The 25,372-nt window shown below is 47.6% G+C and overlaps 1 protein-coding gene across 1 annotated transcript; it reads left to right on the forward strand.

Moving 5' to 3' along the window:
• The first annotated feature begins 4,265 nt into the window (after window positions 1–4,265).
• SCD (stearoyl-CoA desaturase) lies at window positions 4,266–19,967 on the forward strand. The gene is made up of 6 exons (XM_082639326.1): window positions 4,266–5,246; window positions 5,772–6,054; window positions 9,903–10,033; window positions 11,014–11,219; window positions 12,690–12,922; window positions 15,989–19,967. Exons 1-6 carry the CDS (start codon window positions 5,220–5,222, stop codon window positions 16,186–16,188), a joined length of 1,080 nt encoding a protein of 359 aa, XP_082495452.1. The 5' UTR covers window positions 4,266–5,219; the 3' UTR covers window positions 16,189–19,967.
• The last annotated feature ends 5,405 nt before the right edge of the window (window positions 19,968–25,372 follow it).

Here is a 25,372-nt window from a genome sequence, read left to right on the forward strand (position 1 = left end):
CTGGGCCCGTGAGCCATGGCCACTGAGCCTGTGCATCCGGAGCCTATGCTCTGCAACAGGAGAGGCCACAGCAGTGAGAGGCCCACGTACCGCAAAAAAAAAAAAACCTTCTTGACCGTATTTCTGCATGCAATTCTCTACTGAGACATAATGAAAATGTTCCGTTTTTAAAACAAATTGTGACAGGCAAAGAAAAGTGGATACTGTACAATAATGTGGAAAGGAAGATATCATGGGGCAAGCGAAATGAACCACCACCAACCACACAAAAGGCCAGTCTTCATCCAAAGAAGGTGATGTTGTGTATATGGTGGGATTGGAAGGGAGTCCTCTATTATGAGCTCCTTCCGGAAAACCAAATGATTAATTCCAACAAGTACTGCTCCCAATTAGACCAACTGAAAGTGGCCCTCGATGAAAAGCGTCCAGAGTTAGTCAAGAGAAAACATATAATCTTCCATCAGGGTAATGCAAGACCGCATGTTTCTTTGATGACCAGGCAAAAACTGTTACAGCTTGGCTGGGAAGTTCTGATTCATCTGCCGTATTCACCAGACATTGCACCTTTGGATTTCCATTTATTTCAGTCTTTACAAAATTCTCTTAATGGAAAAAATTTCACTTCCCTTCAAGACTGTAAAAGGCACCTGGAACAGTTCTTTGCTCAAAAAGACAAAAAGTTTTAGGAAGATGGAATTATGAAGTTGCCTGGAAAATGGCAGAAGGTAGGGGAACAAAACGGTGAATACGTTGTTCAATAAAGTTCTTGGTGAAAATGAAAAATGTGTCTTTTAGTTTTACTTAAAAGCCGCAGGAACTCTCTGGCCAACCCAATAGAAACTTTATGGTTGTGGGTTTTACATTTAGCTCTATGACCCCTCTCAAATTAATTTTTGTGTGTGAAGTGAGCTAGAGGTTGAGGTTCGTTTATTTTATATGGATATCCAGCTGTCCCAGCAATACTTGTTAAAGAGACTTTCCCCTCCACACTGTATTGACCTGGGACCATTGTAAAAAGTCAGTTAACCATATATGTGTTGGTGGATTTCAAAATTTCTAATTTATTTCATTGATCTATTTGTCTCTACTTTTTCTAACTCCACACTCCCTTGAATACTCTAGCCTTATAGTAAGTCCTAATTAAAATAGTTTAATTCTTCCAACTTAATTCCCCCAAGATTGTTTTTGGCTACTCTAGACCCTTTTTGCATTTCCACTTAAATTTTAGAATCAGCTTGTCTATTTCCTCAAAGAAATCTGTTGGATTTTTATAGGGGTTAAATTAATCTATAGATCAACATTAAGTCTAACCATCTATGAACACAGTATGTCTCAATTTCTATTTTGTCTCCATTTCTTTAAGAATTTTTTTTTTTTTTTTTTTGCGGTACGCGGGCCTCCCACTGTTGTGGCCTCTCCCGTTGCGGAGCACGGGCTCCGGACGCGCAGACTCAGTGGCCATGGCTCACAGGCCTAGCCGCTCTGCGGCATGGGGGATCTTCCCGGACCGGGGCACGAACCTGTGTCCCCTGTATCGGCAGGCAGACTCTCAACCACTGTGCCACCAGGGAAGCCCTCTTTAAGAATTTTTAAGTTTCTCTCAGCAACGTTTTGTCATTTTCAGTGTAGCTATCCCACAAATATTCAGTTAGATTTATCCTTTGTATGTGATATTTTTGATGCTATTGTGAACAGTATATTTCAATTTTCATTCTCCAATTGTTTTTAAATAGTATATAGGATGGAATAATTTTTTATATTGACTTTCTATCCTTGACCTTTCTAAAGTCACTTACCGATTTGGGCTTTTTGTGTGTGTGTATTCTGTACATTTTTCATACACAACTTATGTCTTCTGCAAATAATAACAGTTTTACTTTTTTTCCCCCTATCTTTATGCCTTTTATTTCTTTTTCTTGCCCATTATGCTAGCTAGGATTTCTAGTACAATGTTGAATAGAAGTGGTAAGAGATTATATGCTTGCCTGTTCCCCTATTTTACGGGAATAATTTTTAAATATTTCACCATTAAGTATAATATTAGCTGCAGCCTTTTTGTAGATGTTCTTGGCTTATAAGACCAGATCCAGGAACACTTGAGAAGGGCTGAAGAAGAGAGAGACTGTTATCTGTGACTTCTTGCTAATGACATCTTATTTACCTAAGAGAGCTAAACAGGGTATGTTTCTTCTTCATCTCTTGAGCTGAAGAATCAAAACAAAGTTCAGAAACTGCCATGGTACCCTGTGCCCCTTTTCGTAGAGCAAGATTTATAGGTCCAGTTTCCATCTCCCAAGCATACTTTATACTTTCCTATTATATGCTAAAATATCTATCATCTTAATCAATGTATAAATGCAATTGGATACAGATATTAATCACATACTTATTTATAACTTCTAATTTGCCATTGACCTAATACTTCTTGATATCAAAGCGCATGCTGGGACTTCCCTGGTGGTCCAGTGGTTAAGACTCTGAGTTTCCAGTGCAGGGGGTGCAGGTTAAATCCCTGGTCAGGGAACTAAGATCCCACATGCCATGCGGCGCAGCCAAAAAATGGAAAAAAAAAAAGTTAAACCTCATGCTTTCCCCATAATATTACTCCTACCACACAGCCATGTTTCATGGGCTGCGGCAAGCTACTGAGGGTTTTAAAGTAATGGGTGACACACTCATAGCCATGTGATATGCCCCAGATGAACTTCAGGGAGGAAGCCCAAGCTAGGGAACCATTCACCTTTCTATCATAGTTATCAACAGTGAGATGGGCTCCCCCAAACTCTCTCCTTATCTGGACCTTCCCTAGACTCCCAAAGGTTCCCTCTTTGGGACAAGGGTAGCATCTTGTCTTCAGAGAGGAATAAAATATTCCTGTTCTCCATTTTTGTCTTGGCAGCCCTCCCCTTCCTTTCTCTGGCAGAAAAATGAATGACCTACCACCTGGCTTACATAATAATGCCAGCATTAAGTGATAACAGCAGTAATACCTACCTGAGTCTACATGAGGAGGAGGGCAGTTTCCAGGGAACTCTGATTTTTCAGCTTGTTCTCTGCCGAAGTCCAGGGTCTGGAGGAAACAGGCAGTTAAAGAGAAAGAAAGCTGGTCTCAATGGTAGAGCCACCTTTGGCCATAATCGAGGGTACACCCCCAAAGAAACCCTGAATCTTCTCCCTTGAAGAATAACCCTGTAGATGACAGAGGAATTAAGCAAACTAGACATTGCAGGGAGAGCCTGGAGAGGAGCAGCATGTGCATAGACTTCTCTCCCACACACCTGCTGAGGGCTTTTCTGAGCCGTGATGAGATAGCTGTCCATATCTGAAGACATCTAATCTCATTCAAAACTTTTGTACTAGACAGGGAGCCAGGACTGGAATAGAGGTGGATGGTGATGGGTCAGGGAGCTGGCCTGACCCCAAGACCAGTGGCCCACTAGGGAGCTCCTTGGTCCTCCTCCCAGGCACCCAGGTGCCTCTCTTCCTGAGAAGCTAGTGGTTGGCACAAAACTCCTCACTTTCTCCTCTTCCCAGAGGAAGGATCCTGGGTTAGTATTTGGGGAGGCAGGGGTGTGGCAGAGGCTGGGAGAATGCACAGCCTGCCTGGTTCCCAGCTTACTCTCATGGTAAGGCTCCCACAGGCCCAGAAAAGACAGGGCCATGAGGGACAAATGAAGTCAGAACATCTCAGGGACCAAGGATTCTAAGCAGGGATTACGATCTTGGGCTCCATCATTACATTTCTGGGCTCAACTCCTAGCTCCATCACTTACTGGCTGCTGTGACCATAGACAAGTTATTTAATCTCTCCATAGCTCAGTTTTCTCATCTTTAAAAGGGAATAAAGGACTACCTACCTCACAGGGTCACAAGTAAGGATTAAATGAAATGATTCTTGTGGATTGTCTTGCAGTAATAATTCACTACACGTTAGGTATTCTTGTTCCACTTACAAGTACTTTCTCTTGCTTCTGAGTGAAAGCACATATCTGGTGCTTCCTGCCTTTCCCCATGAAGGCAATTCCAAAACTACAACCCGACAATCTGAAGAATCTCCAAAACATCCCGCACACGTTCTGGAGGCGTGGGCACAGGGATGGGACAGCTCACTGGTGCCTGGCGGTGAACGTCCCCTGCTGGGCGTGCCCAGTGGCTGAACATCGTGCGCACGTGCAGGTTTACACATCAGTGCATCTATGCGTGCGCGAGGCTGGAGACCCGCGAGTTCAGCAGTCCGGGGTTAGCGCCGCGCCGCTGGTAGGAGGGGCAGAGCCATTGTTCCGCCGCGGACCGACCCCCCGCCCCCCACCCCCTGCGCGCTCGCCACGGAGAGAGGCGGGGCGTCGCTGGGCCCGCGGCCCGCGACCCCGGGCTTGAAAGCAAGTCTCCCCTCCTACGCGTCTCGGTGAGCGGGAAGGCGGGGGTGCAGTTGTGTGTAGTGGTCACCCGTGTGGCTTCCCCACTCCTCCCCGGGAAACTTCCCCAGTGCCCATCCATTCGCGAAGTGCCCGGGGCCAGTCCTGGGCTGGCACCCACCCCCCGTTCCCCAGTTCCCCGATCGAGTCCTCTCCCTCTTCCAGAGAGGACCCTTCCGAGCGCCTCCTAGGCGGCGGGGTGCCGGGCAGAGGCCCAGCGGCCGGTGGAAGAGAAGCCTAGAAGGAGAAAGGGAGGGGAGGGGGAGTGAGGAGCTCGCGGCAGAGGAAACAGCAGATTGCGCCGAGCCAATGGCAACGGCAGGACGAGGTGGCACCAAATTCCCTTCGGCCAATGACGCGCCAGAGTCTACAGAAGCCCATTAGAATTTCCCCAGGGGCAGGGCCAGAGGCAGGGGCTGCGGCGGCCAAGCCGCGGTGTGTCTGCAGCATCCAATTTTTGCGTCTCCTCCCCTCTCCCGCCCATGCGGATCTCCCACGGTGAGCCAGCTCTGCTTACTTTGCCCCTTGTTGGCAACGAATAAAAGGGTCTGAGGAAATACGGGACCCGGTCACCCACTGCCAGCTTTAGCCTTTAAATCACCAGCCTGGGGAGATCCACGCACAGCAGGTCGGGTCCGGACACCGATCCAGCGCGCACAGTGCAGCAAAGGGTTCCGAGCGCAGCGCCGCGGATCGCCGCGCAAAAGCGGCCTCGGGAACTAATCTACCCTCAGTTCGGGCTGCCCCGAACTCCGCTCCGCAGTCTCAGCCCTGGGAAAGTGATCCCAGCGTCCGAGAGCCCAGATGCCGGCCCACTTGCTGCAGGAGGAGGTGAGCTTCCAAGTAATGGCCCCCAGACCGCGGGTTCGCCGGCGCTGGTCGGGCTTCTAAGTGACTCGGTGGGGGAAGAGAGTTGAGATCTCTGCACACAGCCATCTTTTGAGAGTTGCACTGCCTTCAGTTTGTTGGGAATGGGGATTGTAATTTGGGAACTTAGGTCCCTAACTTTTGTTTCTTAAGCTTTAAAGAAAAATCCGGTCGTGCCGGTACTCTTACGTATGTAGGCGTGCGGGCTTGCCTTTGTGTGTTCGTTGGGGTGCGAGTGTTTTACTCCTCTTTCCTATTTCCCTTTCACCTTGAGGTTTCACCCCCCCTCCCCAATCTCTCTGCACCGTTCCTAGGAACTTCCCTCTCTTCCATCTGGGATAGACCTTGCCCTCAGGTAACGTGGGTATTGGGGCCAGGTCTGTGCCTATACCCCGCCCTTCTCCCAGCTTGATTAGCGAGTGAAGTGGCCCCTACTACGTCCACGTGTCCTCTCCTATCTCCTGACCCTCCACTTCCTCTCCCTTCCAGATCTCTAGCTCCTACACAACCACCACCACCATCACAGCGCCTCCCTCCAGGCTCCTGCAGAATGGAGGGGGCAAGCTGGAGAAGACTCCCCTATACTTGGAAGAAGACATCCGCCCTGAAATAAGAGATGACATCTATGACCCAAGCTACCAGGATAAGGAGGGCCCAAATCCCAAGCTTGAGTATGTTTGGAGAAACATCATCCTCATGTCTCTGCTACACTTGGGAGCCCTGTATGCGATCACATGGATCCCCACCTGCAAAATGTACACCTTGCTCTGGGGTAAGAGTTCCCCCTGTTCTCCTGACCCAGTACCCCAGGTTCTCTCCCCTCTTAATAAAGTAGAATCTTACATAGAGCAGAAACACCAGCCCTTCCAGGCCGAGGTTTTCCCAGCCATTTCTCTTTGGTGTCCTGAGAGGCTGGGTGGGCTGGGAACAGAGCCTAGGGGGTTTGGGATGCAGGAGTGTCAGTTCTGGGGGTCCTTTAATTTGGGTGTTGGGGAGGGACCCCTGAGACCATGGGCCGCAGGTTTTGAAGTAAGCAGAACTGTGCCAGAGAGTCAGCTTTCCCGGAAAGAGGTTTCCTGCTTCAAGTCTTTTGCTTGACTGCTTGTCCCAGCCCTGCCAGCCACGAAAGAATCAAGGTCCCTACCTGGGAGGCATGGGGACATGAGACTAGACGAGTGGCTTTAGAGGGTATATGCTGAGCACAGTCATGGGATAGTGAGAGAAGCTACTCAGGAAGAGTTAGTAGAAGAGGGAGGAACAGAGCGGTGGTCATCCACAAAATTATTTTGCCCTGACCCTTGGCCCTGTCAGGCTCCTTAGTCACATGGACAGGTGAAGAAGTCTCCTGAGTAACCCAAGTTACACAGATTTGCTGCTCTGTGACTCCATTAGGTCTCCAGGGGACTGCACGTGCCACTCAACAAAATGTTCTTAGAATGAGATACGGTTAAAGAAGTGTTTCATGTCCCATTCCCCACTCATCCTGCTCCAGCCCCCTGAACCTGGGCAGCCCTGGCCTTCAGGCTGCTGCAGTGAGGGAGACAGTCCCCGGTGCATCCCTGCCCTGCCCTTAGCTCAGCTCTTTCAGGAATCCATGGGCTTGGGCGGACAGCAGGGCCCTGCCCCCTGCACACACACATGCGCTCTGAGGGCATTTCCACCTCTGCCACAGTAAGTCTGACTTCGGAAGGGGAGAGCAGGGAAGCCTAAAGACCCAGGGGACCCACATCGCCACTCTCTGAGGGGGGTGGGCCAGAACTCCCTCTCCAGGAAGCAACTGTAGGATTTCCAGAGCAGTCCAGGGTGTGGGGCGCTTGCAGACAGCTGCACTCTTGGAGGGGAGTTATGTAGGGCCAGTGGGCAGGTCTCAGCCGAGTCCTCCAGGACCTCTTTAGTCTAAAGGTGATTTTAGACTAACGAGGTCCACGGAGCTTTGTCTTAGGGACTCCTCTTGGTGCCACAGACAGAGAACTGCAACTGGGTAGATCCCCTCTCTCAATTTTTCCAGATACACACTGGGGACAACAGTACTTTTTTTGAGATTAGAAAGGTAGTGCTCCTTAAGTTACACGTGTGTCATTGCTGGGGCCGGCGACATGCAGATGAAATCTGTTCACCTGCAGACCAGGAAGGGCTCTTATATTTGGGAGGGGAGGGGGACATCTGTTCTCTAGCCCTTCTGAGAACCCAGCAGAACTTTAGTTCAGAGTGAGGAATCAAGAGCAGGGACAAGGATTCCCCAGGGAGACTGTGGACCCCTCTTTCTACCCCTTCTCCCCAATAGAGGAGTCTTCACCAGGTGTTTAGTCACCTGCAAGCCCCTTCCAGCCTCAGGTCTCCCTGTAAGCCTCTTGTAAAGTCCAGAGTTTGGCCAGACCGCTGCTGCTCACTCCTCTTCCTCGGTTGCTAGTGCAGGGGGCAGAATGCTGTCCCCAAACCAGGGCTGTGCCCGCTACATTTTTGGTGCCCTGTCCATGGGTGTGTGCTGTGCCTCTGGACAGAGAAATGTGTCACACGAAGACTGAATAAGTTGTGACTTTTTTACTCCTGTCCCTGGGCCCTGTGGTGGATGGCTTAGCTGACGGAATGACCGATTTGGTAGGGGGATATCAGAACTCCTAAGGAACAAAAGGGGGTTGGGGGGAGGGTCAGAGGGTCCTTCGGGGTTCAGGAGCTTGGCTTCACCTTTTCTTGTTTTATCCCTAAGGACAGTGTTAGATTAGCAGATGGTTGTGATTCCAGCATTTCTCATGACTGAGCAATTTTGAGCGTGTCTCAGAAGAGCCCTGAGGGAAGGGCTGAAGAGATATCTCTGGCTACATTGAGGGGCCATGGGGCAAAACTTCTCCAGTCTCTTTCTTAGCACTGAAGCTATGAGGTTTTGCTTAACCATCAATTTGGACTTTAATAGAGAATGAGTTTCCAACTGACGCAAGGCCTTCTATTAGACAAGCCTTAGAGAAAAAGGCACCAGAGGGCTTGGGTGCTTTTCCCAATTCCTTTGTTAATGCAAGGATCTTATGTGCTTTCTGAGTCAACCTGCCAGGGTCTTCGGTGGCATGAAACAACCCCAGTAACTTCCTTGCTTCTGAGCTGAGTGCTTCTTTTGTGCCCAAAGACATTCTTCTTCACCCTTAGTGATTGGCGGGCTGTGGCTCAACTGTCATTTATCCAGGTGCAGGTGCAGGCAAGATACTGCATCTGGGAGGATATTACCACGTGGCCGGAGACCAGCAAATCATAGGGGGCCTTAATTCAGCCCAGAGGGACTGTGGGTAGAACTCTCACTGGGACAGACTCTAGCTCCATGGCTCTCCTCCCCATCCTGTAGGAGGAATAGGATAGGGTAGAGGAAGATGGGTGGGGTGGGAGGAGCTTGTTTAGGAAACTGGTATCTATGGCTGAAGAAGAACACAGGACAATTTGTTACAATGTGTGGTGTCTCCAACTGCAACTAAGTTCAGTGGCCACTGAGGATCCATTGTTTCTAGCTGCTTCCCTAGGAATGAAACATTGTCAACAGCCACTGCTCTACCAAGGCCTCAGCCCCTGCCTCCTAGAGTTACTGAACAGAGGAAGGTAGGTATGCCAAGCAACCCGCCTCCCAGTTAGAGACTCTGTCTGGCGCCCCCAGAGCCTGCAGGCCTCCAGGAAGGTGAGGCAGGACAGCATTGGGGTGCTCCACCCACAGCTTTGAGTCCGTGCCGCTATTATCTAGAGTTAGCCTTGCCAGAGGGAGTGTGGGCTGGCAGAGGGACATGGCAAAGGCGAGACACAGGAACCTTGTGCCTATCTTGGGGAGGTGGATGGTACACATCCTTGTGCCAGACTTCCGAACATAAACTGCTTATTGACAGAAAATCTAGTTTCAAATCTTGGCTCCATTTCTTACTTGCCATGTGACGATAGATAAACACTTAACTTCTCTGAGCTTCTATTTCTTCAACTGCAAAGTGAGGATATTAAACCCCATTCAGGGTATCCAGTGAATTGGAGAATATAAAATCCTTGGCAAAGCTTAAGACGCTGTGCAGCTATGACTTACATGCAGGGTGAATTTTCCCCTCCTATGGCCACACCACCTGCAAAAAGATTGAAATGCTTTTGTACCAGCTGGTAAATAGCCCTAGTTCTGAGCCCCCTTAATGTCCCCTAGAACCCAGGGACCCTTGAATTGGTCAGTGCCCAGACCATACTGTCTGTTAAATATTTTAATGCCATCCTTGCTTATGTGTCTTAAGCGCTGCAGGAGTAGTCTGCGGCCCTTCAAGCCTTGGAGAAGGTTAGCAGAAGGTCAGAGGAGATGCGATCTGGGAGAGTGTCCTTCATGAATGAGAATGCCAAGTGGCTGGGGGGTGAGAGCCCTCTTCTCTGTCCTGCCTTTCTGAAGTTCCCGGGACTCCTAAGCTTATTCCAGCTCCTAGGTTGAGAGGATGAGAGGTGATGGTATTTTTCAAGTGATAAAATCAAAGGAGCCTAAGAGATCAAGGTATCCCTGGAGTTCAGGAAAAAGCAGAACCTCACTGGGAGGCTAAAGAACACACAGACTCTGACCTGAGGAGAACATCATGTGAATGCTTTCCCAGATTAATGACTCCCTGCCCTGTCTTCTCCTGGCAGCGTTTTTCTACTATCTGATTAGTGCCCTGGGTGTCACAGCCGGAGCCCATCGCCTGTGGAGTCACCGAAGTTACAAAGCTCGGCTGCCCCTACGCCTCTTCCTGATCATTGCCAACACGATGGCATTCCAGGTGAGAAGCCAACTGTGCTCAGCTCTTTTTTCCTCACTCTTTCTTGACGATCTGGGGGCAGAATGGAGGCAATCAGTGCCTGGAGAGGAGCAGCACCTGGACAGCCACTTCACTTTCTCTTTATAGTCAAGTTCAAGTTCAGTCCTGAAGTCCATAAAACATAAGTGTACTTCTGAGTGACTGGAAAAGGGAAGTAGGAGATAAAGAGGAAATATTCTCAGTGTATAGGGTCATTTTTGATCCTCTGCTATCACAAAGTCTGGCCATTGTGGTCCTTCATAAGTGCATAAGGCAGGAACTGACCCTGGTTTCCCTGGCAGACATTGAACAAGACATTCACTACTTTAATGTCTTAGGATTCCACCACAATGGGGCTGAAGTTAATGTTTCACAGATTCATGAACTCTGTTGTTTTCAGGTATGAAGATCATACACTTTTATAGTGCTAACGATATGTCTGGCACTATTCTAAGCACTTGTCATAGATTACCTCATTAAACCCTCACAACGATCTTAGGAGGTAGCTGCTATTGTTATCCCCATTTCACAGATGGGGAAATTGTGTCACTGAGGGTTTAGGTAGACCAACGCTATGGTCCTATGTTGGGCTACCAGGCTGCCTAAGTCAAGTGTTGAGGTTTGTTGAAGCAGGAAGTTTATAGCAGAGATAGAATGAAGGGAATTGGAGAACGGGAACTCATAGTTATTAAGCGGTAGCAGTGGGTAAAGGATAGCATGTAGTGCAAGGCTTAGCTTGGAGTAAGAGGAAAAAACAAGGAAACCAAATTAATCCCCTTCTCCATGGCAATATCCCACGGTTACATAATCATCTCTGCCATAGCATTTAATGCCTTGAAGGCTCCCCACGTTGTCCCTGTGGGGCAAGAGAAGGAAGAGATTGTGCAGACTCCCCAGCCATTGGAACTCCCCTGAGAGGGTGTCTCTCCTCAGGCCTTCATTCCTCTTCTCTGTTCCTCCAGAATGACGTTTACGAATGGGCCCGAGATCACCGTGCCCACCACAAGTTTTCGGAAACACATGCTGATCCCCACAATTCCCGACGTGGCTTTTTCTTCTCTCACGTGGGTTGGCTGCTTGTGCGCAAACACCCAGAAGTCAAAGAGAAGGGTGGTTTGCTAAACTTATCTGACTTAAAAGCTGAGAAGCTGTTGGTGTACCAGAGGAGGTGAGTGACATGATGATGGAGCTGGGGACCTGGCATTTGGTGACCCACTTTTTTCTCCTAGGACTTGTCAACATGAGCTGAGAAATTTACTGGGTTTCCATATCCCAAATTATAATTTAAAACCCTAATTTTTAATAGCCCACAGGCCCATAGCCATAGACTGTTGTTGTTTCTTTCTCTCTGAGCTACCCAAACCAATTAAGTTCAACAAATGTTTGTTGACCTAGGATGGTCATGGATACAAAGCTGAATGTGTCATGGTCCTTACCTTCAAGGAGTTCATAGCTTTTTGGGGAGTGGAGGGATAAGCCAAGTGTCCAAATACCTATGATACGTGGCAAAATATTTTCCATACCCAGGAGAGGCACAAAGGGGAGGGAGGTTGCAGAGTGGGGAACATCAGGGAAGGGCTTATGAAGAAAGTAGCTTTGGAATCCACTGATGGATAGAGATTTTCACAGGTGGGGAGGGGGGGACAGTGCAAACAGAAAGAATGAGCTGAAGTTTGTTCCAGCAACAGAGTCCTTTGAAGTACAGGGTGTGGTAGGAAATAAGGCTAGAAAGGGAAACCGATGCCATTCTTGTGGAGTATTAAAAGCAGATGAGGTTTACTTTAACCCAGGCAATAGGAAACCATGAAAAGGCTTTTGAGCCAGAATGTGGCATGGTTGGAGGTGTGCTTTAGAAAGGTCACTCTGGGGATAGGTGAAAGAAGGCCTTGAGCTAAATAGGTGGGAAGCAGGGCCACAGGTGGGGAGGAGTGGGGATCCGTGCAGGGAAGTGGTGGTAGGAGTGGAGAGGAGTTGGAAGCAGGGGTTATTAATGATACAAGAGGATCAGACTTGACTGCTGGAGGGGTGTAGGAAATCAGCTCCCTTGGGATGTCAATGGCCTGCTGTACATTTGGGAGAATGAAGAATGTGACAGGGCCTCCAGAGGGACAGACCTGCAGGCATCTAGGACATTCGGAGTGCCTCTCTGAGGGAAAAGAAGAGGAAGGATGAGAAGGATTCCTGGCTAGCAGGAGATGGAGGCAAGATACTAAACATAGATTCTGCCAAGAGCACTGATAAAGAGAAAGGAAGCCCAAAGGCAGAATGGAAAAACCCGGGAAGGAGAACTCAGTCTGTAATTTGGACCCCACCTGTTTTACCAAAGTGGTATTATGCTGTAGCAAGAGAGCAATGGATTTAGAGTCAGGAGACAAAGCATTCCAATCTTTGCTCCACCTGGTTCCTGGTGGTGTGACCCTAGAAAAGTCATTTAACCCCTCATTACTTCATCTAAGAAGTATGATAATAACACTACATTCTCAGAAGATTTCCCACCCCACTCCCTCTTGCTCTGTTTCCTGCCACACTGTGCTCACAATGTAGAAAGAAAGAGACAGCCCAACCGTGTGAGAATAGAAAATCAGGTAGGTCTCAGAGTCCTCTCTCCACTGACTGGGCATGTGATCTCTCAATGTAGGTACTACAAACCCGCTGTCCTGGTGATGTGCTTCATCCTGCCCACACTCGTGCCCTGGTACTGCTGGGGTGAAACTTTTCCACACAGCCTGTTAGTCGCCACCTTCCTGCGTTATGCTGTTGTGCTCAATGCCACCTGGCTGGTGAACAGTGCTGCTCACCTGTACGGATATCGCCCTTATGACAAGACCATTAACCCCCGAGAGAATCTCCTGGTTTCACTGGGAGCTGTAGGTAAGTCACATCTAGTGGTCTGCAGCGTAGGGTAATGAGAAGCCTGTGCACTGCAACAAAGAGTAGCCCCCGCTCGCCGCAGCTAGAGAAAGCCTGCACAAAGCAACGAAGACCCAACGCAGCCAAAACTAAATAAATAAATGAGAAAAGTGTGAAAAATAACAATGCCTTTGATTCCAGGTTCCAGCACGATCCCCAAATGCTATGTATGATGATCCCCTTTGGGGATCATCTCTGATCTGGGTGGCTGGTAAGCCTAGTGTTTTATATTTAGACGTGCTATACAACATGTAGAACAAATAGTTGTCATTGAATTCAATAAGCTTCTCTTTTGTCACCTTGCTATTTTCAGAGAGGCCATACTTGAAGTGTATTTCATGCCTTATTGCTTGGTGATGCCAGTATGAAGGACATCAAAGCAACTGTTGGTGGCCCTTTATCACCACCTACCATTCTCATCTCTTGTCCTTTATTTTTCTCTCTTCTGCTCCTCTTCTGCACTGGGAGCACTCCCTCCCCTCAACGTGGCTTAGGGAACTCCCAGTAAAGCAGTTAGTTTGATCACAAGTACCTGCTCACTGATCTAATGCTGACTATTCAAGAATTTATTTATACCATTCCAGTTCCAATAGCCAGAGTCTAAGACAACAGGGTTCTACAATCTGTCTCCATTTTTTATTTTTTATTTTTTTTTTGTCCCATCACTCTTTTCAACTAAATATAGACCTTGACTAAGGCCTGGAATTAGATTTCCTTAAGCAGACCCCATGGCCTCTTGCACACCGGTCATCAGTGCTGTTGGTCATTCAGCATCTCAAGGCAGCCTCCCTGCTCCACACATTTACCTACACCATGGCCTAGCCTTCGCTTTGTTCTCTTTAAAACCTTCCTTTATATTCTCAACCCTGACCATCTTTTTTTACTATCTGCACTAAAGACATTTTTTCATCTCTTTAACTTTCATGCACCTTCCCCCTCCTTTCAGACACCTTGTACTCTTGTCCATGTTCTTACTCTGAACCATGTTTGAAATCAATCATACAGGCTATTTTCATAGAAAATTAATGAACGTTATGGAAGTTTCTGGAATGAGATCGGTCCTGTCCTGCAAACAGATCTGTCTTCCCCAGCCCCAGCCTCTTTATGACCACCCATTCAAAGTGGCTGCCAGTAGCTTACTTTGTCTCTGTTATCATTCCTCCATACCTGCTCTCCCCGCTTATCACCTCACCCTTTGTTCTCCAGTAGCCTGCTGCCCTGCCGGTCTAATCTTTTTCTTCTTGAATTACCTCCCCCGCAGTCACATGCTCATCTTCTCTCTGCTAAAGCTGGCCTCACCCCTTGAGCCTCTCTTGGGCTGTATCTTGCTGCCCCAGTTGCAAAGTCTCGTCCTTCTTTCTCCCACTGACCTTCCTCCTCTTTTTTCCTCCCTTGGCAACTGTGCGTGTGTCTGATTCAGTTTAAATCTGATAAGTGTGGGCCTGGCTAGTGCTTATACAGAGCCTAGCTGCAAAGTCGCTTACGGAAATTAGTAATCCTCCATCAGTACCTTTAGCCTTGGGGCTTTCCTACCCTCCTACTCACTTCATACTGGATAAACTGATGATCCGCACTGTGGATAGTCAGAGAAAGGATGTACCTTGAGATGATGCCCTGGATGGTGTCTTTCCCATCACAGGACTTCCTTCCTTTTTGGTTACTAATGCCATTATTACTCTACTGGGGCTCTTTCATCTTCAAAGGTCTCAGCACACTATTTTACTAGCTAATTTTTTTTTTTTTTTTTTTGGCTGTGTTGGGTCTTCGTTGCTTCACGCGGGCTTTCTCTAGTTGCAGTGAGCGGGGACTACACTTCGTTGCGGTGCGTGGGCTTCTCATTGTGGTGGCTTCTCTTGTTGCAGAGGAGCGTGGGCTCTAGGCGCCTGGGCTTCAGTAATTGTGGCTCGCGGGCTTCAGTAGTTGTGGCACATGGGCTTCAGTAGCTGTGGCACGTGGGCTTCAGTGGTTGTGGCTCAGGGGCTCTAGAGAGCAGGCTCAGTAGTTGTGGCACACGGGCTTAGTTGCTCCGTGGCATGTGGGATCTTCCCGGACCAGGGCTTGAACCCATGTCCCCTGCATTGGCAGGCGGATTCTTAACCACTGCACCACCAGGGAAGTCCCTATTAGCTCTTCTTTACCCAGCTTTACCCCAGCCTCATAAGGGTCGGTATTGTTATTGTTGAATGGGGTTCAGAAAGAAGATCCTGCCGCGGATTAGAGAACTCTCTGTCTGTGGAGTTTCCACAGCTTGATGCATTACAGAAATTATCTTGAATCCAGAATCTCTTTGATTTTCCTCTATCCAGCAAAGTGAACTGCTCATCTCAGAATCTTAGAGGGACTACCTAAGCCTTTTGATTCTTATTCCCTCAGAGAGCTTCTGTTTTATCAGCTTCACCCCCACACCAGGGTCAAAGCTCAAAGAATTAGAAGCCAGAGCAGTCTACTCTGAACCAGTGGAGGCTGAGGAACTTGGGCCCATGGGCTGGGCCTTCTTTCTTCTGACTTGACTGTTGCTGCCCAATTCTGTTGGTACCTTCCACCCTTGGAGAGAGTACCCATGCAGTGGGGAAAGGTGTACTCCTTTGCTTACCTTTGTAAGAAACACAGCAAAGGTTCTTCATTCTGGACTCTCTCCTCTCCCCACCCTAACACATGCACATACACACAGAGCCTTTAGGGTCTCATACCAATATTTAGTGAAGCTCTGGAATTTTCCAGTCTAAAATCCACTCCCAGTGATAGAAGTTTCTCTCAAATCATCTTATCCTCTCAGAAACTTCCCGTCCTCCTCCCACAAAGGCTCCCAGAGAGCCATGGTGACCTGGGTCTCCCCAGTCATTTCTTAAGATGCCTCTGAGGGAATCTGTTTGGTTCAGAGTTTAAAAGACTGGATTCATCCATTCATTCATTCAACAGCAGCAGGTTTCTACTGTGTTTGAGGTACTCCGCTAGGTAACCAGAGTGCCAAGATCAAGAAGCCAGCAATCCAGTGTAGCTCCATAACTTTTCTCTGCTTTGTTCCAGGTGAGGGCTTCCACAACTACCACCACTCCTTTCCCTATGACTACTCTGCCAGTGAATACCGCTGGCACATCAACTTTACCACATTCTTCATCGATTGCATGGCTGCCATCGGTCTGGCTTATGACCGAAAGAAAGTATCCAAGGCTGCCGTCTTGGCCAGGATTAAAAGAACTGGAGATGAAAGCTACAAGAGTGGCTGAATTTGGGGTCCCTCGGTTTCCTTTTCCAAAAGCCAGCTGGGCAGAGGTTTAATGTTCTGTTTATTAACTACTGAATAATGCTACCAGGATGCTAAAGATGATGACGTTAACCCACTCCAGTACAGTATTCTTTTAAATTTTCTTTTAAAATTGAAAGCCAACAACTCTGCCTTTATGATGCTAAGCTCACGTTCTTATTTCTTTTCTTTTCTTCTTTCTCTTCTAGTCCCATTATCCTCCCCTTTGTTTTGTTCCTATCACCTTCCTTTCTCTTCCGCCTCAATGCCCCCCAGGCAAGCAGCTGGTCAGTCATTGGTGGGTTTCCAGCTTCCAAAGCCTAGACAACCTTTCTAGAGTCCAAAACTAGTGGTCTTTGCCCCAGATAACCCTTTCCTTGAGCTGTCCTGAGCTTTAAGGTGGGTGGCTCAAGCTAGAGATATGACAAAATCTTCTGGGAAGGCCCCCAGTTAGCTTCAGCTTAGGCTTTTGCTATATGAAATGGAAAAATAACTTTATTGGCACAAAGCTTTGAAAGCAGGTAAATTGTCAGGGGAGAGAGTTAGCATGCATGATATGATTGATAAATAAGGATGAGTTGAAGTGGGAAACAAGGCAGGAAGCTCCTGCTGTGATCGGACACCCAGCTGCCTGCCCACCACCCAGCATGCTTCCTTTCTCTCCTGACTCTGACTGGGGAATGGCCGTGGAGCTTGGCAATGCTAGAACTCAAAAGCAAATCTCAATGTCCCAATATACTTTAGGCTGAGGATAAAGAAGAAGCATTTAGTTTATGGTAAAAGTGGTCTCTGCTGGGGAAGGATTTTTTTTTCTTTCTTTCATAACAGGAAGATTTCTTATTCCAGATAACAAGAAATCTTGAGGGTTGGTTGTTTCCAGAACTGGTGATTCCAGCAGCTCATGGAATCGTCAAAATTCTTTCATCTTTCTACTTTGCCATCTTTGGTATATTGATCAGCTCCCCTCATAGAAATAAGGTGGCTTCAGCATTTTGAGACATCCAAAAAAGATGTGTTGGTGGTACAGTGGTGAGCATAGCTGCCTCCCAAAAAAGAAAGGATTTTCAGAGGTGGAGTTGGGCCAAACATAGAGCTATATGTCCATGGGTACTTTGCTTGGAATATTAAAATAATCCTTTTAGAGTATTTCCCTCTGAAGGAGAGTGGGGCTTGAAGAAGAGGAAGAATTAGGCAGGTTGTCTCCTTTCCTCTCGCTGCTGGACAGGAGATGGAGAGGTTGAGGGGCAGGGTCTGTAGGCAGTTCCTAAGAGGGAACATTACAAAAGAAGGGCTCTGAGAACACACTGCTGGGGGATTTGGAAGGTTACTGAGTAAGTTATTGGGTGTCCTAATATGGAAGCTGGTTATACAAACAAGTTAGATGTTGGGTTCATTTCATTAATTTCGATTTCTCCTCGGACTGAGAAAGAACTAGAAGGCTTCTCCCCACAGTGTTGAACCCTTTCACTCTTCCTTCTCTGTTAACTTCTAGCCTAAAGTATAGGACTGCCTGGGGGGTGGGGTAGGAATCTCTTAACTACCCTAACTATGGATTCCTGGCTCCTCCCTGTCTGTCCATTTTCTCCTGCCAGTTCTATCTCCTCCCCAGTGTTTTCTTCTTTCTCTGGATAGGCAAGCCTCCTTCGTGTGTATTCAGAGGCAGTGATGGCTACTGTGGTCCAGGCAGCTCCCTCTCCTACAGACAGTATGCTCAGGGTAGCTGAACCTCTGTTTCTCTTTATAAAGTTGAGCGAGCTGCCACTTTCACTTGGCCTCCAGAGTCTCCACCTACACCCTTGTGCTTCCCCACCACACTGATGACTCAAGACAAGGCTAGCAAACCCCGCTGGAGACATCCTGGGCACAGGCATTCTCCCTCATGAGGCATAGCCAAGCCAAATGCTCATGTTGTGCCAGTGAGCCAGCCATGGAGCAAAAGAGGGTTTGTTTTTAGTCTCCAGTGTCTGGTCAGAACCAGAGAGGATGCTGGATGCCTCCTGCTTACTCAGTAAGCCTGCCCAGCCTGAGTCAGTGCTCCCAGCTGACAGTGCAAGGCTTGCAGAAGTAGGAGGAGCCAAGTCTTCACTGGGAAGCACAAGAAGCAAAGGCAAGTTCCAAAGTGCCTCACTCCAAAGGAGGCCCCGGCCCCTGGAGCCAGGGTATACAGCAAAGCTTTGGCTGAGACTTGGGATGTGAGATGCCATGAACTTTGTTGAACAGCGTCTCTGTTCAGCAAACTAACCAGCATTCCCCACAACACAGCCTAGGGCAGACAATAGTATAGAGGAGTTCTGAAGAAACATCGGTGTCTGAGAACCTTGGGCCACTCCTGTCCCTGTAACCTCAGTCGTCAATGCAGAAGCCTGGCTTTACTCTATTAAGATTGGAAATGTACAGTACCAAATGCTCTGTCCACTGTTGAGCCCCAAGGATGGAAGGGAGGAGAGCATTTCTTTCTGTATTAATTGAATAGATGGAGGCCACAGGGGTTGGGCTGGACTAAAGGCATCCTTGTCTTTTGAGCTGTTCCTCTCAGTAGAAAAAAATCGAATGGAAGATCACTGTAGTTTAGATCCACTGACCCAAGTACCTACCCCTTGGAAATGCCTGTGGGGTAGTTTTAATTCCACAGGTCATCAGAGGCCTGCTTTACACCTGATGATCAAAACCAACTTTTATCTTTCTATTCTAATTGTGTTCGATGGATCTGATCTATACCATGACCCTACACAAGGCTGGATGGGGTCCAGTTTCTAACAGTCCTTGCTTTGTGGGCGTGCTGACAACTTATCTGGGTGCCTTACATCTTTTTTAATCAGTGTTGCATCTGAGCCTGCTCCGCTTCCTCCCTGCTCCCTCTGTGGAGTTCTTTTGCACCTGAGAGCCTGCAGAAGTGGCTAGTAGAAAAGGGGGCCTGGCTGGAGAATTATCAGTATAGCTGTTTGCAGGATTCCCTTCTGGGCTTTGTTTTGGAAACTTTCCTTAGGGCTGTTTTTATTAATTGCCCACATATGATGGCGGGTGGAAGGAATTTGAATGTATTTGACTTATAATTTTTTTTTAATATTAAAAGATGGTTGTAGCATTTAAAATGGAAACTTTTTCTCCTAGTTAGCTAGTATCCTGAGTGTATTCTCTGTAAGTGTAGCTCAAATGGGTCAGCGTGAAAAGTTAAAGAAAGCACGATGTCAAGGTTACACGGGTGGTTAAGGCCAGGGCCTCTCCTACCACTGTGCCACGGACTTGCTGTGTGACCCTGGGCAAGTCATTTAACTATAATGTGCCTCGGTTTTCCTTCTGTTAAAATGAGATAATAATACTGACCTACCTCAAAGGGCAGTTTTGAGGCGTGACTAATGCTTTTTATAAAGCATTTTGGGATCCTTCAGCAGAGGAATTCTCTTAAGTCCTGAGTATTTTTATAGTAGCAGTATCCACCGTGAACTGTGTCCACCATGAACCACGTGTCCTGGATGCTATCATGGATCTATATGGTTTTCTCTGAGAGATTGAATAAACCCATTAGATAAGTGGTGGATAACTAGCCAGACAAAAATCTGAGAATGCATAAACACATTGCCATGGAAACATACACAGGATACCTTTTCCTTGATTGGGTGGGATTTTTCCCTTTTTATGTGGGATAGTAGTTATTTGTGACCTAAGAATAATTTTGGAATAATTTCTATTAATATCAACTCTGAAGCTAGTTGTACTGATCTGAGATTGTGTTTGTTCCTAATAAAAGTGAAGTGAATCTGACTGCCCTGTGTTTGAGAGGTTTTTTTGGCTGTGATTCAGTCTCTTGGGACTTATTCACCACCTTATTTATGTCCTGTTCCTATATCTTTAAGAGTAAAAAAGAAGTACAAGAAGCCACAATGGTTGACTCATACCCCAGTAACCCGCCCTGCTCTCCTGCCCTTCCTAGGGGTAACTTTAGGTTAAACTCAGCCTTGGCAACAGGAAGCCAGTAGTCTGCTGCCATTAGATCAAACACATTAACACCAGCTGGCACTTTGGGCCTGGGGAAATGTCAGGACTCCTGCGTGTCCCATGGTCACATGGACCCAAAACAGAGATACTAAGAGAGGAAGGGAGCAGCAGGAGACACTCTGGAAAGCAGTCCTGTACCTGGCAACCCAGGCTGGGCCATCCAGGTCATTCCTCTGAAATGTAGTCCCTCCCGCTAACAGAGTAGCTTCCTGAAAATGCTGATTAACAACAGCAGGAAGACAGGAAAAACAATCCCAGGGAAGGCTTGTAAATTCTTGGGGTAGAGAGGGCTTCATGATCATTAGGTGGAAAAGGCTTTAGCTTTTACCACCTTATTTGAGAATCTTCATGTGGAAAACAGAAGGACTTTTTACAGTTTAAAGAAGCTCCGTTTTCCAAAAGAAGCCACCTGGACAATGCCTGGGCTTCTAAGCATTCCACAGAACCAGCGCCCCTCACTTTCTAATGTAAGGTTACCCTCACCTTGGACAAGAAGCAAGATTCTCTCAGAGTGATTCTGAGCATCCAACATCAAGTCTATATTCACTGAGGCCTTGCCAGACCTTAATAAGTTGATGGTGGCACTTGCTTAATATCTGGCCTTTCCCTCTATTTTGTTTAAAATGTTCAGGTTGGACCATTTTTTCTGTTGTTCTATAATTGCACTGTTCCTTCCAAGTCTCTCCTTTGTCTTTGGATACAAAGACACCAGCCACATGAGAAAGGACAGCTGCTGTAAACCATAGCAAGTCTAGATGATACACTTGCAATACCAGATTGCTTGGAAAAATCCATATATGTACCATGTTCTACATTAGATAGAGGGATTGAGGCCAGGCATCAACAGAACCCCCACAACCTTCTGATGCAGGAAATCCAACTTCTGAGTCCACCAGACCCGTGGACGCAGTGATAACATTCACAATAGCCAGGCACTGTAGTGAGTGCTGCACAGTGCATTATCTCACTGTATGGAAAGCAGGTGCTATTATTACCTCAGTTTTACTGATGAGGGAACTGAATTCACTGGGAGAGAAAATACACTGTGAGGGAGTGAGCAACGATGCTGTGATCCAGCTCCAGAACTTTGCTCATTACCTGCTCTCCATATGGGTGTGAACTAGATGACAAATTAGATAAACCCAGAGTGCATAAATCTCAGATATGCAAGCAGATGCCCAGTGATATTCACTTATACTCAGAGGCAAAGCCTGGCTGCAATGGCAGGGAGCTTAATTTATTCAGTCAAATTGCAGACACGTCCTCTGGTCCAGAAGAACCCACTCACTCCCCTCGTGACCTGTTTTAACATTCAACCACCCCTGAGTTTTAAGCTCTCAGACCATAGAAGCATAGCTGACATTTCCTCTATACTTATGCAAACCATACTCCACCCTGCTGTCACGTTTTGAAATCCTTAAGGGCATCTTCTCTTAGAAATGTCTCCTGCACCTGAACAATCAGTGCTTGATAAAATTATTGAGAGATCTCATGTCTTGTGAGTTCTGTCCCTGCGACAAACTGTGTGTCACAGGGAGTGGGGTTGCATTCTGTGACCTATAGTAACTTACTAAGCCGTGGGCACAGTGCTGATTCTTGCATGCTGACTCTGGGGCAAATGCCACAGGCCTTAATTGCAGGTTCCAAGCAGCTGAGATTCTATACTGGGGTTGCTAGAGGCACAGCCTTCCCATTTTCGGGACCCGGGCCTGCCCCTCCCCCACCCGGGCCTGCCCTGCCTGCTGCACCCAGGCCACAGAGAGCTCACAAAGCCCAAGTGTCTGCTGTGCTGACTCACGCGGCGCTTCTGCTTCCAAGCTAGGATTGTCTCGAGGGGCCCGAGGGGCCCTCTCCTGCTGGCCCTCTACCGTAGGAGCAGGGAGCAGCCAGGGTCAGGCCAGGCTTTAGAACTTTGTGACCAACCAGAGGAAAGGGAAAGTGAAAGGGCAGATTGCTCCTCATCACAGTCCGGATCCTCAGAGAATTCTGAACAGCAGTAAGGACTCACCCTTCTGTCTTTGTATTTGTTTGTTTCATATACATATGTTTTAAGTAAAATTCACATACCATAAAATTAGCCATTTTAAAGTGAACAATCCGGTGACATTTTAGTCCATTTACAACGTTGTGCAATCGCCACCTCTATCCAGTTCCGAAAACTTTCTATCACCCCAAAAGAAGACTTTGTACTTGTTCCACAGCCACTCGCCAACTCCCTGCTCCTGCCAGGCCCTGGCAACCCCCAGTCTGCTTTCTGTCTCTATGGATCTACCTATTCAGGATATTTCATATAAGTGGAATCCTGCAATACGTGACCTTCTGTGTCTGGCTTCCTCCTCTCAGCATAATGCTTTCGAGGGTCATCCACCCTGTAGCATGTATCACTATTCATTTCTTTTTATTGCCAAATAATATACCATTGCATAAATATATCACAATTGGTTTCTCTATTCATTGTTGATGGATATTTGAGTTGCTTCCACCTTTTGACTGTTGTAAATAGTGTTGCTATGAACACTTGTGTATAAGTAATTGAGTACCTGTTTTCAATTTATTTGGGTTTATACCTAAGAGTGGAGTTGCTAGGTTATACGGCAATTCCACGTTTAACTCTTTGTGGAACCACCAAACTGTTTTCCACAGTGGGTGCAGCATTCCCCACTAGCAATGTGTGAGGGTCACCCTTTATTCTTTTTCTAAAAATTTTTTAAAATAAATTTATTTATTATATTATTTTGGCCACGTTGGGTCTTCGTTGCTGCGCGCGGGCTTTCTCTAATTGTGGTGAGTGGGGGCTACTCTTCGTTGCAGTGCGTGGGCTTCTCATTGCAGTGGCTTCTCTTGTTGCGGAGCATGGGCTCTAGGCGTGCGGGCTTCAGTAGTTGTGGCTCGTGGGTTATAGAGCGCAGGCTCAGTAGCTGTGGTGCACAGGCTTAGTTGCTCTGCAGCATGTGGGATCTTCCTGGACCAGGGCTCGAACCCGTGTCCCCTGCATTGGCAGGCGGATTCTTAACCACGACGCCACCAGGGCAGTCCTCACCCTTTATTCTTAACATGTACACATTTGTTCCTTTCCTGCTCCCTACTTCCAAGAAAGCCAGTCCCAACACACTTCCCTTTCCCCCGGAGTAGAGGGTGGGAGAAGCTGCACCTCTAGTAGAAAGACGATCAATGCACAAACCTGGGCAGCAGTATCCCCTCTGGCCTTATGCTCTGCCTCTGCTCTTACCTTTTCAACAAACAGGATTCTGTGACCAGGAAACAGAGGAGGGCAGGCTTCCATCTCCCTGTGGCACACCACCACAGCCATTTATGTTACCCCATAAAACAACCCTCCTAGCGCCCTCCAACACCTCCGTCCCCACACAGAACATTCCATTAACCTGTCTTAAACAGTCAAAGCTGAGAGCAGAAAGGAAGCAGCTCTGTGTGGAAGCTGCCAGCCCTGTCTCAGACTTGCAGGCGAGTGTTTTAACTCTCAGCTCAAGCTTAAGATCTCCGAAGATACAAGCCCTAGCCTTGTCCTGCCCAGCCCCCCTGCTAAAGGGCCTGCCTGTCTGGGCCTGTCAGGGCGCAGACGTGAATAGAGAGGAAGAGCCTCCCTCTCCACCCGCTCTCATCGGGGTTACTGCCGGTCACAGAGCTATTTACATTTACAACAGCCCAACAGCGCCTGATCAACCCGGAGCCAATCAGCAGCCCCCAAGCTTGTCTGACTCAGTCTGCGCCAATCAGGAGGTGCTATCCTTATAGCCTCTCTCTCTTTGAATCACAGGACGGCTGCCGCCCTTTTTGGGGAGGGGAGCCTGACTCAGAGCTCAGCCTCTCCTAGACCTCAGTTTGCCATTCACTGAAATGGGGAAAATACTGAAATACCATTCACCTGGGAAGACGTCTGCACTATAGAATTCTAGGAGAGTTTTACATAGGAATGGAGAACACTGTGTTTTCCTTCCCAACGCAGAATCCAGTGCTTCTCTGCTGCGAACAAATGTAGAGAGACTTTCTCCTCCCTCACTGCCAGCCCCTCCCTAACTCAGGATTATCAATATGGGCTCTTAATCCATGACTGACTTTGAGGCAGTGCGAGACCTTGCTGACCACGACAGGCCAGTAGGCAGAGCTAATTTTTATTCTCATCTGCAATAGACCAAACACCTGTCATGTAAGAGGCAGCGAGCAAAGAATCAGCAAAACAGACTAAAGACTGGATAGTCACAGGGTAGAGCAGAAACAGGAATGTGTTCCGAGAGGTCAGGGCTGAGGTAACAGGAGCCTGCAGGAGGAGTGGGGGAGTGGGATCGCTACGTGGAGGGAAGCCTTGAAAGCCTGCCTGGAGAGTTCAGACTTGCTTCTGTGAGCGCTAGGGAGCCGTCAGTTATTTTGAAGCGGGAGAGGAAAATAATCTCCGTCTTTCAGAAAGTTAACTCTGATGTTTCAGAAAGTTGACATAAGGAGCAGATCAGAGAAGGACGAGGTTATGGCTGGAAGATCAGTTAGGAGGTCATGAGACCAGAAAACTAGGATAGTAACTGTCAAATGGAAAGGAAGGGCACAGGTTGAGAGGTATTTTGGAGTCAAATCACTAGCACTTAATTGATTGGATATGTGAGATGAACGGGGAGAGGAGTCAGAAATGACTTTGAGGTTTCGCTCCTGTGTGACTGGAAGGGAAGCACCTGCACCAACTGAAATAGTTTTTTAAAAATAGAGAGAAGCAGGGCTTCCCTGGTGGCGCAGTGGTTGAGAGTCCGCCTGCCGATGCAAGGGACACGGGTTCGTGCCCCAGCCTGGGAAGATCCCACATGCTGCGGAGCGGCTGGGCCCATGAGCCATGGCCGCTGAGCCTGCGCGTCCGGAGCCTGTGCTCCGCAACGGGAGAGGCCACAACAGTGAGAGGCCCGTGTACCGCAAAAAAAAAAAAAAAAAAAGGGAGAGAAGCAGATTTTGGAAAGGGAATAGGAGTTCAATTTTTAACATGTGGAGTTTAAGTTACAAGAATACCCATGTGGAAAAAATACCTAGAAGATAGTAAGGAATAAGAATCTTGGTGTTTAGAAGAGAGATAAAGATGAGATCCAAAAGATTTATAGTGAAACTGAAACAGGAGGGAAGGGGGCAGGGCACAGCCTTTGAAAGAATAACATAGCCCGAGGATGTGACATAAACTG

This window comes from Mesoplodon mirus (genome assembly GCF_964341445.2).
Source record: "Mesoplodon mirus genome assembly, chromosome: 2".
NCBI lineage: Eukaryota > Metazoa > Chordata > Mammalia > Artiodactyla > Ziphiidae > Mesoplodon > Mesoplodon mirus.

What these genes read in the sequence shown, in the direction of transcription:
- SCD (XM_082639326.1), top strand. Translation starts at nt 5,220, where the DNA reads ATGCCGGCCCACTTGCTGCAGGAGGAG. An exon ending in AATGTACACCTTGCTCTGGG is followed by an intron (nt 6,055 to 9,902) that starts GTAAGAGTTCCC and finishes TTCTCCTGGCAG; the next exon opens with CGTTTTTCTACTATCTGATT. An exon ending in CTGTTGGTGTACCAGAGGAG is followed by an intron (nt 11,220 to 12,689) that starts GTGAGTGACATG and finishes CTCTCAATGTAG; the next exon opens with GTACTACAAACCCGCTGTCC.